We start from the raw sequence: 12,411 nt of genomic DNA, 5'->3' as shown, positions 1-12,411 counted from the left end.
TTTAGTATTATACGCCTACGACCTCTTCTACACGTAACTAATGACCCAAAGGCAGACCACCTATCGTGGGGTCCTTCACATTGAAGCCCCAGTCTAGTGTCATAGCGGAGCGCCCTTACAGTTATACCACACGCCGACGACTGTGCTGCCAACCACCAGCCGCAATGTGACGTCACGTAGCGTAGGTACATGTATATAAACCCTAGCTTTGCTACAGTCTCCAATTAGTTCTCCAGGATCAGTGTCTGTCACCGGTTGGTTTTCTAGCGCCTTCCCTCAAACACCTTGCTTCCCACCAGAGATTGATTATTTGCGTGCCTGAGTAAGTTGCCGTCTTCCAACAGATATCCGAATCAGGTTCTCTCTGTATAGATCCCTCTAGCGCCTTGCTAAGTATCGTCCTTGCCGAAGAGTTGGGATTTATTCGATTCTAGGTGTGAAGTCGGCCGCGAATTGTGAAATTTACTGTAAGTATCTGTTTGTCTGTCTTCCTTCTTTCAAGCTGTTTGTCCTATATCTCTATCTGTACCCCTTGTCCTCTTTCTCCCTCTCTGCCTTCCGCTCTGTTTTTCTCTCTGTTCCCCTTAGCCTTTCAATCTTTATTATACATTCCCTCTCTGACTATTCTCCCTTTGAGTTTCTCTCTCTCTAAGCCTCTCTCTTTCTCCCCTTTTCTCTCTCTCTCTCTCTCTCTCTCTCTCTCTCTCTCTCTCTCTCTCTCTCTCTCTCTCTCTCTCTCTCTCTCTCTCTCTCTCTCTCTCTCTCTCTCTCTCTCTCTGTCTTTCTCTCTCTGTGCTTCTCTCTCTCTCTTTTTATCTCTCTCTCTCACACTCTCTCTCTCCCTCTTTCTCTCTCTCCTCTTTTTCGATACTCTCTCTCCCCCTTCCTAGCGAATCTCTCTCTCTCTATTTCCCTCTCCGCCTTTCTCACTGACTTTTTCTCTTTCTTTCTCTCTCTATCTCTTTCTAACTCTCTCTCTATCACTATCTCTTTCTTTCCCTCTCTCTCTCTCTCCCTTTGTATTTCACTCTCTCTGTCTCGCTCTTGGTCTCCCTGTCACTCTCTGTGTCTCTGCTTATGTCGCTTTGTCTCTGTCTCTCTGTCTCTGTAGCTCTCTCTCTTTCACTCTCTTTCTCTCTCTTTTCCCCTCTGTATCAGAGCTCTCATTGTCCATCACGGACCGGAGACCACCTGTCCCTTATTCCAATATCTAGTAGTGTCTGTTTGGGTCCTCTCGCACGCATATCTGCTAGTGCAACAAGAAAGGACTGAGGAAGCAGCTAGCGTTCCAAGTGAACAGTTTACCTTCGTGTTGACTCAAGCTAATGACTTAGGTCCATCAGAGATCATACCAGTCACTTGTCATCATGGTCATGACTAAGGAATTCAGTTGTGGCCAGGAAATTGCACACTCGCAGGGTGAAAGCTGCGAGGCCAAACAGAAATGAGTGTGTCTAGCCGTGATCAAGAAACGCTGAGTTCTACCGACAACATTGATTAGCTAGGCGCGGCGAATTCTTGTTGATGCCAGGACCCCAGTCCACCAGTACCTCAAGGACATATCTTGGTCGACATGCACCAGCGGGTTGAGAAAAATGACCAAGGTGGCTTGGAGAAAGGACGTCTTCTCGGCGTGTCTTTGCCGGCATCAAACAATAAGATTTGCTTTGGCTCTAGCCTTTCGCTGTGCAGACTTGACCAGGGAGTCGTACAATACCAGTAATTTAGGACTCGACTGAACATCGTGTACATCGATCAGCATGAACTAGGGTGCGTAGCCGCTATGACTGCACAAACTCTGGTTTCGGGGGCATCGCCATATTTTCAAAATGAAGGTCGATGCTTATTGAATTTTGTATGGTCGTGGTGAGCCATGAAATTGGAAATATAAGGAACAAATAACACGACTGGATACAGGTACTTCTGCACATCTTACGTGAAAAATTGAAAGGAATATCTTGGCCCAAACCGGAGTCATGAGGCTACAAAACTTACATCGACAGTTCCATCTTGCGCCACATTTTTTTATAATGTTGTCGTTGAATCATTTGTGTTTCTTTTCAACAAATAATGTTCGAACAACAGATGGCTCAAGTCGGTAATGATTGCTACTTCTTCTACTACTCGAGCTGCAAGAAGGGACCCGCTTGTCCATTCCGACACAGTGCACCTGCACTTGGCAAGGAAGACGTCTGTCAAGATTGGGCCAAAGGAAGCTGTATTGTTCCGAATTGTGCACGTCGCCACATGGGAATACATGTAAGTAAAGCGAGCCTGTGTGGTTGCTTTGCCTGCACACTCTCTTGCCTTTTTTTCTGGTGGGGTCCAGAAACTGACCGTGGTTGGTCCCCTGGGCCATGGGGAGGGAGAAAGATCCAAATGCGATCAGTATGATTGTGTAGCACGTGGTGTGAGCTGCCTTTGGAGTGAAAAACTTGCCAGCGCCTTCTAGGTTTAGCCCGGTCCCATAGCTCAGTGGTTAGAGCATGGCTCATGACAAACAAGGTCCCGGGTTGGAGTCCTGGTGGGTCTCGCGATTTGTTTCTCTTTTCAGGCAGTTAACTTCCCCAACTGATCCCTTCAATTATTATTATTATTATTTGAAACTCGGATGTTGAGCCATAAATAAATGTAGAAAGGTAAAGGACATTATGGATACGAGTTTAGAGTAACTCTCCATCTCTGTAACTGGATACTAACGTTATAATACAGTCAGAAAGTGCAATAGCTAGGCACAAAACTGACAAGAGTACCGAGACATTCGACGTCCTGACACCTAGCTTCAACACATCTCCGTAGCGCTAACCGAGCGCCTTCCAACTTGGAAGGTTCAAGGTTATGAAAAGACCAAAGAGGGGAAGGCAAGCGGAACGAAAACGAGCAAAAGCCACAGTCCCTACGGAACAAAGAATGTCGATTGTTACTGGACGATTACGAGACCAGTACGATATTTGACAAAGTGGTCTTACTACAGTTCGAAGCAGCAAAGCAGCACACCACCCAACTTGGGTGGGTCATAAATAACGAAGATAAGTAAAGAAAGGGGAAGCTTTGCGAAAACGAATTGTACAAGCCGAAAGCCAAACTCCTACCGTAAACCTCCTGCATGACATTGTGATGGACTAGTTGACTACAAAACAAGTTGTTTCACACGACGTTCGAATATTCAAACAATCAGCTGATGTTTAAGCCAACTCTGATGTATTTTGGAGCCGAGGGAAAAGCTTACCAGGCCGCAAAAACGAGCTGATTTGGGGAAAGTCTAGTGCGTGGTGATGCATGCTGAGTCTCTTTGTTTTCGATGTGGTCTTGGTGACTGTGTTGCAGAAAGACCGTGGCCGCATGCCATGCTACTGGGAGTCTCAGCGAGTGGGGTGTACCAAGCCGTTCTGCCCATTCAAGCATTTGAAGCCCCGTCCTGATGCGCCTCTTCAAACTGGCCAAGTACAACTTACTACGACTGCACCCCAAGGAGATACAGTCAAAGGTAAGAATTTGCTGTTTGCTGTAAGACTGTACTTAGCCCTTTTGCCAATGATAGCGTGTTTATGAGGTGCTTTTTTGAGTACATAGAAATCTGCACCGCAAAATGGCTGCTACACTGCTTTAAGTTGTATGAAGCAAGAAGGCCCATTTCACCTGAATAATTAATATAATAAAACAAACATGTTACACGTCCTTGGTACGGAAAAGGCTGCGGGAGTTGCGTTTTACCGGTTACTTGCGTACTCTTGCTCGTGGTGAGCGCAATGTTGCTGGATGTGGCGTATCCACACTGCTTGCCAAGCATCAAGACAATCCATCAAAGGCATCATTGATGCTAACCCTTACTGTCCTATCTACTCTTTAGGTGGACCAGCGCAGGTGCTTCCACCTGATTTCAAGTTGCTGATAGCCATACCGGATGACAGCAGTGCACAGCGCAGCGCTACCATCCGGACTATTGGCAATTCTAAAGAAAGACTGTGACACGCCCGAACACAAGGGGTTTCCACCGACTCAACTGCCGCTGACTCCAGAATGGATATGAGAAGAGCAACTCGAGCAAGAAGCCGATACCATTGGGTTCATGCTCGCGATCAGCTAAATCAACAGCATAGATCTGAAACTGCAAGGCGTGGTCCAGGTGCTTTGTTACCCACGAAAAGGAAAGCATCTGTTCAGCAAGAAGTCCAAACAAAGCCGTTAGCCAAACGACGCAGGCCTGAGGTACTGTATCCATGTACATCCATTGGTATATCAATGAATGAGTTGTGTGTGCGTTCCTGTGTGTGCGTTCGTGCGTGCGTTCGTGTGTGTGCGTGTAAGTGTGTGTGTTTGATTGTGTGTGTGTATGTGTGTGTATGTGTGTATGTGTGTGTGTGTATGTGTGTGTAGGTGTGTGTGTGTATGTGTGTGTGTGTATGTGTGTGTGTGTGTGTGTGTGTGTGTGTGTGTATGTGTGTGTGACTGTGTGTAACTGTGTGTGATGTGTGTGTGTCTGTCTGTGTCTGTCTGGCTGTCTGTAACTGTCAGCGCATGCATAACTAACAACTATATTCACTGCTTTATAGTGCTTCGTAATATGTGTAATGTCCTGCAGCTGGTTTACATGTTGCACTGCCTTAAATCATCAGCCGATGCAAGGCCTCTCAGATGTTTTACATTTCTCTTTTTCTCTCTCTTTTTCTCTCTTTCTCTCTCTCTCTCTGTTTCTGTCTCCATTCTTCCGACGGCTTTATAGCCTGTTGCTGTTCCAGCGTCCCCACAACCGTCCACCGCTGCTGGTCTTCGCATCAAGTCTTTAGATGAAATCCTGGCTGAGAAACGCAAGCATCACGAGACCATAAGTGACAGCACTGTATCTGAAGAAGACACCTGTCAAAGAAGACCGGCCGATTCAACCCGAAAGGAATCACCATCAGTAGTTTCCAGTTCAGCAAGCAAGAATGTATGTAGTCCAGTACTGATTACTGGACCTACCAAGAGTTCCACTCCAGCGACACCACCTGCTAAGATAACAAGACTCAGCAGTCATTCTTCTGGTAAGTTGCATTGCTGATCCTGATATTAGAAATGTGCTTGAAGACATTAATTTAGATCTGTTGTCCTTTCCTGTGCCTTTTCATAAGCGATACCTTTCTCTTGTTGTTTATATGTGTGGCCCGGCTTGGCATTTACTGTATGGTCTTTGGGATATCTGCTAAACCTCTCGTTACATGTGGATAGTGAGTTCTGCTGCCTTCTCGTGTAGCAAGACTATTTGCTTCAACACGGCTGTAGTGTGCTACAATACAGTTTATGGGCTTTGCAAATAGTTAGCGTTATTCCTGACGTAGGGGTTGGTAGTAGGTGATCTTGCGTGTATGATATGTATGTTCCAGCATTCTATGGCTAATGAGATGCTATAGTCTGGCTTGATCCATTGTAAATATATTAATTAATAATATGATATTCTTGCTTCTTCATCTGTACTATTCAGCAAAGAATGAAAGCCCAGCCACTACGAAGGTGTCCCAAAGTGAAGGAAGTGAAGTTACTTCCACTGCTGATACTACTACTATGAAGTCCGATGCCAAGTCTGAATTTGATTGGTAAGTGCTTGTTACGGGCTAATTCTCATCACACTGTGCCTTACATGCCATGCGTTAATGTGTCCGAGTTTTCACACTGCACATTTCTGGATTCACGCCGCGAATCAAATTTGCATGGACGCAGCGGATTGAATTTTCCGTATTTCATAGGCAACTGTATGGTAGGTCTGAACTACTCATCGCCGACCGCTTTAGAAGGTGCATGTGCACTTTGATCCTCCAGGGTGATTGAGGTCCTATGGGTGTGAAAATTTCAGTCTACCCGAGTCCCATGCTAGACGTAATTTTTCTTTTAATATTCCGTCATTTTTGGGATTTAATTATAAACATGAGTGGTGCAGGTATTACTACTGCAGTTACAACATTGTAGTTTGAGTAAATCACATCCAAGACATTGCCATAGCAGTATCTGAATGTCCCTTCGTATTGTCTTACCGGCTGTAGATAACTTCTTATTCTTTTGACTGTTCTAGGCTCGATGACATCGACCTGCTTGATGACGATGCATTTGAGAAAGCGATGAGAGAATTTGTTGGTGACGTAACCTACGTCGACTTGAATAAGCCAGACCTTGACGAAACAGTCAACAGCGCCGATCTACTCCTGGAAGCGGAGCTGATGATTTAGACTAAGAGAACTGTTGTGTATTTCCACATTACGCAGTGTGCTCACCATTTGCTATGCCTACATCATGCCTAATCGCCATTGGGGATATACACCCGGTTTTTTCCCTCTCTACTGCGTCCGTCGGCGCGAGGGTTTTTTCCCGGCTGGCTCGGTCCAGGAAAATTAACCTGACGGCCCCAAGTGGTTTTGCGACATGCCCTATTTCAGCTATCCGCTGGCTCACTTATTTGGGCATCTTCGCCTAATGCTTGATTCTTATTACTAATAATGCTTTGAGCGCTGCTTGATATATCAGCATATAATGCTAATTTGAATGCTCGCTTTTCACTTTCTCGCTGTCTGTGTTGTGCAGAATCATGTGCCAACCTTTACTACATGTACATTGCATTGTCTTTTCATTCCGTACAATGCAAACATATATTATTATTATGGTCATATTTTCGACAACGCTGCTCAAACTTGATATGAATCAACTCACTTATTCCGAAGCCACATTCTGCCAGTCTGCAATAGGTTCTGGCACAGCCCAGAAGTTGACGTTGCTTTGAAGGATGCTAAGGAAAGGTGCTTTCCCGGCTCCTAGACAGCAGAATACTTGTACCAAATTGGAATGAGTATAACTCAGACAAAGAACTGAGGGTAGAGAGTAATCAGTAATGCTAGATCGATATACAGTCGTCCCTCTCTAATCCGGCACTTGTTTATCCAGCACCCTTGCAAACCAGCACACTTTCTGGCAAACGGATTTTTTCAGTTCATTTTCTACGCTTTAATCCGGCACTTGAATTCCGCCTCCAGCAGCGATTTTCTGCAACAAATCACTCAAACTCTACATAATTCGATTTTCTAATCCAGCAGTTGTACATCGCAGACTGTCAGGGACCATTGTAACAAACACAACATACACTTAGGAATATACCATGCCAGTACATAGGATATTCCTAAGTGTATAACTTATAGACCTGCATTCCACAAAGTACTTGGTTTGACACAGAAAATCCCTACGTTTTGACGTACGACACAAACATGTATGATAACATCTGGGCCGGGTTGGAGGGCAGGATTTCATAATCCAGCACCCTTGTTTATCCAGCAGAAAATGCCGTTGCAAAAGGTGCCGGATTAGAGAGGGATGACTGTATAATTATATATATGAGAGAGTCATGCTTACCAATATTGCCCTCGATAGCTACTTTCTTAACGAGATTCGTGGGCTGCATGCGTAGGTCTAATGAGAACGGAATGCAGTAAAACCTGTCAAGGCGACCACCTGTTCTAGAAGACCACTGCAACCAGGACCAATGGGTGCTATTTCCAGTCAATTGACCCTGGACAAGGCGACCACCTGGTGACAGAGACCACATTTTGAAGTTCCCTTATGCGGTCGTGTTAGACAGGTTTCATTACTACGCATAGGGGGCTAATGCTACCATTATCAGTAGAATTATATACTGGTTTTAGTGAACTAGCACCGCCGAGCACAAAAGTGGCATAATTGCAGCAAACTGGCATTATGGGTGCTTTTGATGCCGACTACTGAACTAACAGACTAGCCAAAACTGGTCACAGGTGCAGTCCGCAGCGCTCTGAGGCGTGGTGTCTCCAGCAACATATGAATCATGGACTCCATCTGTTCCCATCTATCTAGCTATATCCAGCACTCCTACAATCTACATGCTTGAAGTACATGTATGTACCTGTAGGTGAACATGGTTCAACATGGTTCAACATGGTTCAACAAGGTTCAACATGGTTCAACATGGTTCAACATGGTTCAACATGGTTCAACATGGTTCAACATGGTTCAACATGGTTCAACATGGTATGCTTATCCAATACTAGGCGAAAATCTGGCAACAATGATGACTGTGATTGTGTTGTTGCGCTGGTCAAAATGCTACAGAGTACAGTATTCTTGCAAGCTAGTCAGCTACCACTGCAGTAGCTACTACAGTGTATTACAATACCTTCTAGGTTTGACTCCCACTGTAAAACGGTAAACTTCACCGCACAAAATGATGGCTATTTTGAGTGAAAAAAAGTGATATTAGCCACCTTAGTAGTAGTAGTAGTAGTTGTAGTAGTAGTAGTAGTAGTAGTAGTAGTAGTAGTAGTAGTAGTAGTAGTAGTAGTAGTAGTAGTACTACTACTACTACTAGTACATGATCACCTGACGCCAGACCAGCGATTCTTGGTGGAGATAACTGGTGAGAAGGGCGTGTCCGCCTGGCTGACTGTTGAACCAAGGTCCGCCCATGGCACAACACTTAACAAATCAGATTTTCGAGATGCTGTGGCCCTTCGGTACGGTCTACCGCTTGATGGTCTTCCAACGAACTGTGTATGCGGAGCTAACTTGTCGACTGACCATGCCATGGTGTGCCCTTGTGGTGGCTATCCCACCGCAAGGCATAATGAGATACGTGATCTCATCGCTGAGCTACTCAGAAGTGTAAGTCCCGATGTGGCAATCGAGCCCAACCTTCTCCCATTTGGTGGTGAGACATTGGCATGGTCAACATCTAACCGATCCCAGGAAGCGCGGCTTGACGTCAGGGCTCGTGGCTTTTGGACGCGGCAGCAGGAGGCCTTCTTCGATATCCGGGTAACGCATCCCAGGGCCACCTTGCTGTCTCGTGAAAAAGCCATGAGCCAATTGGAGCGCAATGAGCGGGAAAAAAAGCGGCATTACGCAGAGCGAGTGAATCAGATCGATCGGGGCACATTCACCCCTCTGGTATTTGCGACCAACGGCATGATAGGGAAGGAGTGTTCCGTGTTTTTGAAGGCATTGGTTGGCCGTATTCTAGAGAAAAATGCTGATTTGGTGTATTCTGTTGTTGTCAATCATTTGCGATGCCGTTTGTCATTCTGCCTACTTCGCTGGTGTATCACCTGTTTACGTGGCTCTAGGTCCTCCTATCGCTCTAAGCGCTCGGCGAGCTTTGTGAATGACTGCCGTGTGCTCTCTAGGGCATAGTTTTTCGTTGTCATCATCTCGTATAATGTCAAAATGTGATCTAAAGTTTGTTTTCCGGTGTCCTGAAGTTTTTTCTTTTGTATGAATCTCGGTTTCATTTCTGGCGGTGTTCAAGCAGTTCTGGTTTGGATGTTTTTCTTTCCTTTTCCTTCCCCTTTTTCATGTATAAACATTGCTGTTGCCATTAATATTTGTTATCTTTCTATTTTGTTACAATTTTGCTGTTCGCCTTTTGAATTCATTGCCCTCCTTGCATTCACATCTTCATTGCTTTGTGCTTTCAATAAAAACACATTTCAGTAGTAGTAGTAGTAGTAGTAGTAGTAGTAGTAGTAGTAGTAGTAGTAGTAGTAGTAGTAGTAGTAGTTATTATTATTATTTTGCTTGTTCGCGTTGGCATCAACCTGCATAAAGCAGGTATATAGCCTTCGCTTAAGCTGCCATAAAAAAGAAAGCTCATCCTAAGCGAGAGGGCTAGAGGGAAATATAACGATAACGAGATACAGAATACAAAGAAATCCAATGAGTTCAACGTACAATTCAAAACAAGAAAGAAAGGAAAGAAAAACAGAGCCGAATCTACCGATTGATCCATCAATCGACAAAGGGGACTAATCCGTTAGTGTTGCAAAGTAGAAGCTGATTATAGTTGCAGATCTCCAGGCCAGGGCCAGCATATTGCCGATTCTGGATAGGTCTCCGCAGCATTTGATGTGGTAATTATCATAATGTTTGATAAAATTGTTAGAGTATCTAGTATCTAGAGTACCAAGTAGTAGTAGTAGATTTTATTATTTTACTAGGGGAGTCCCAACAGGCGTTGCCTTTTTACTGGGAACCCGAGGTGAATTTTTACTATGTTTACATACAGAGTAAGAGACGGGGCCTGACGGCAGTCAGTGGGAAGAGCATTCCATCTGTCTGCCGCCAGGAAAGAAATAGAACGCATGCCATATTGCGTAGAAACAGGCGGAAGAACTAATGCGCGCTGTGCCTGGCCGCGCGTGCGAGCCTGGTGTCCAGGCACAGCAGCCCTAAGCTGGAACAAGGATTGGAGAAGGGGACTAGCAAGATGTGGGGTCAAGCAGCGGTACACGAAAACATAGAGTTTAAGATTTGTGCGCGGTTCAAAAGAATAGAGATGATATTTGCGGAGAACAATTTCAGTAGACATCATACGATCAAACCCAAAAACTTTCTTCATTGCTATGTGACTGACCGTCACGATTTTATTGAACAGGGTGGCGCTGAGACAGTGCAGATAAGCGTTACTGGCATAGTCGAGAGTCGATTGCACAATGGATAAATAGAACGTCCTCTTCGCTTCAGGTGTTAGGTTTTTTCGGCCATGTCTGAAGGCGGCACACCGCACCGCAGACCTTCTCGACTTGCGGCTGGAAGGTGAGATGCTCGTCGATGAGTAGTCCGAGATACTTCACGGTGGCTGCAGGGGTGAGGGGCTTGCCTTTACAAACTAGGGGGATTGGTAGATGCGGCACAGGTTGGCGTGGGCGCCGAAGGACCAGGAACTGCGTCTTGTCAGGGTTCATGAGAAGTCCTTTGTCATCAAGGTAGAGCTCCAGAGCGCTAAGGTCATCCTGAAGCTTTCGCAGCATGACAGAGAGGTCCGTTCCAATGACGAAAAAGGCGATGTCGTCGGCATAGAGCTGAGAAATACTGTTCCGAACAATCTGTGGAACCTTGCGGATGTAGACGCAAAAGAGGAGGGGGCCAAGGACGGACCCTTGCGGAACTCCCCTGGTGCAGGGCACAGTCCCACCACGCTCCCCATTGACCACGACTTGTTGACTCCTGGAGGACAGATAGTCCGCGAACCACTTCAGCACCGAGCCGCCTAGCCCTACGTCAGCCAGCTCGTTGACCAGTTGTTGATGCTGTACACGGTCGAAAGCCTTGCTCATATCTGCGAACAGTATCGCGCATCGCTGGCCATTGTCCAGTGCTCTTGTCCACCTGTCTATGGAAACAGCGAGGGCATCTTCGCAACTGTGCTTTGGACGGTACGCAAACTGCTCCAGCGGCAAGGCGGACAGCTCTGGGTGGTCACGGAAGAATTCAGTAATCTGCCGGTGGACAACCTTCTCCAATATCTTGGAGGCAGTAGATCTTCCTTCCACTTTAGTTCTAGTGACGTGATTTAGCGGGAGCGATCAGGTATGGATGATGACGGACGTAGTTGGGATGGCGACAAGTCTTATGAAATGGGCCAAAATGCCTGAAAATGTGGCAGAGTCGGAACAGTGGGCTGAAATTGAACCAGAAAAAAATCAAAAATCAAAAGGAGCGGGAATATCGCGCTGAAGATCATTTGAGCAGATCTGAAAGTCAACGCAAACTAGGACAAGAGTGAGTCAAGGATAATCTACGATGGTGCGTATCAGCCCTGCCGCTAGAGTTACGGAGTTTCCTCAAGAGTTTCTGACGGTCTCTACGGGAAAGTTGTTTTGTTAAGCCTGAGTTTATCACCTTGTAATGATGCCAAGGTGATGCAAAAAAGGCAAAACGCCTTTTGAAATGCTTCGGAGCGACATTGCCGCAGTAAGCAGCAGAAGGTGGCAGACATAGCCAAAATATCGAAAAAAGGTTTAGCATCTGCTTCGTCATCGGCTTCTTCCGGTTCTTCGGCGCCGCCAGCAGTTGTTTGGAGGCCTGGACTAGGTTCCGAACCTGTGCGTTGTCTGTGGGGTCCGGTAGGCCTCGCACCTTGTGCGACCAGGCCAACGCGCAAATAGCGGATGTTATTGGTGACGCTGTCCGTGCCTCCTGGAGCAGCTTCACGACATACAAACATATGTGCCAAGACTCGGCTGGTACGCTCGGGATCTCTTGACTGCTAGCCCACTCTTGCCAGCGCTGAAATGTCGACAAATACTTGGTCACTGTTCCCGGTGCCCTACTCGCCAACATGACTTCTGGAATCTTCCTGGATAGGTTCACGAGCTCCTGGGTTGGCTCCACTTGAACCGCCCTCAGCTCTAGGCATGAACACAAGATCATAACGTGAGGCGCCTGTCAACAGAGTCATCAGCATTAGCGTCGGCTTCCGCATCTGCAGCAGCTATCAGCATCACTTGAAGAGCATTATACAACGGCATCAGCAGCAGCGTCTGCCGAGCCCTGAGGGCTACAACATCGTCATCGGCATCACCAGCAGCAGCATCCGTCCACCCTGCGGATTATGACATTGTCAGCAGCATCTGCCTCCTGCCC

General features: G+C 46.2%; 1 protein-coding gene across 1 annotated transcript; it reads left to right on the top strand.

The window, feature by feature from the left end:
• Window positions 1-238: 238 nt before the first annotated feature.
• On the top strand, window positions 239-6,732 carry LOC135810938 (uncharacterized). Its single transcript, XM_065324317.1, has 7 exons — window positions 239-467; window positions 2,086-2,259; window positions 3,328-3,487; window positions 3,851-4,209; window positions 4,724-5,024; window positions 5,462-5,573; window positions 6,047-6,732. The coding sequence occupies exons 4-7, from the start codon at window positions 4,021-4,023 to the stop codon at window positions 6,198-6,200; spliced, it is 756 nt and encodes a 251-aa protein (XP_065180389.1). The 5' UTR covers window positions 239-467; window positions 2,086-2,259; window positions 3,328-3,487; window positions 3,851-4,020; the 3' UTR covers window positions 6,201-6,732.
• Window positions 6,733-12,411: the final 5,679 nt, after the last annotated feature.

Source organism: Sycon ciliatum, chromosome 2, assembly GCF_964019385.1.
Source record: "Sycon ciliatum chromosome 2, ocSycCili1.1, whole genome shotgun sequence".
NCBI lineage: Eukaryota > Metazoa > Porifera > Calcarea > Leucosolenida > Sycettidae > Sycon > Sycon ciliatum.
This window is presented reverse-complemented; position numbering and strand designations above follow the sequence as displayed.

Coding starts and splice junctions, on each gene's coding strand:
- LOC135810938 (XM_065324317.1), top strand. CDS start 4,021: ATGGATATGAGAAGAGCAACTCGAGCAAGAAGCCGATACCATTGGGTT. Junction 5,025..5,461: donor ACTCAGCAGTCATTCTTCTG/GTAAGTTGCATT, acceptor TGTACTATTCAG/CAAAGAATGAAAGCCCAGCC. Junction 5,574..6,046: donor GCCAAGTCTGAATTTGATTG/GTAAGTGCTTGT, acceptor TGACTGTTCTAG/GCTCGATGACATCGACCTGC.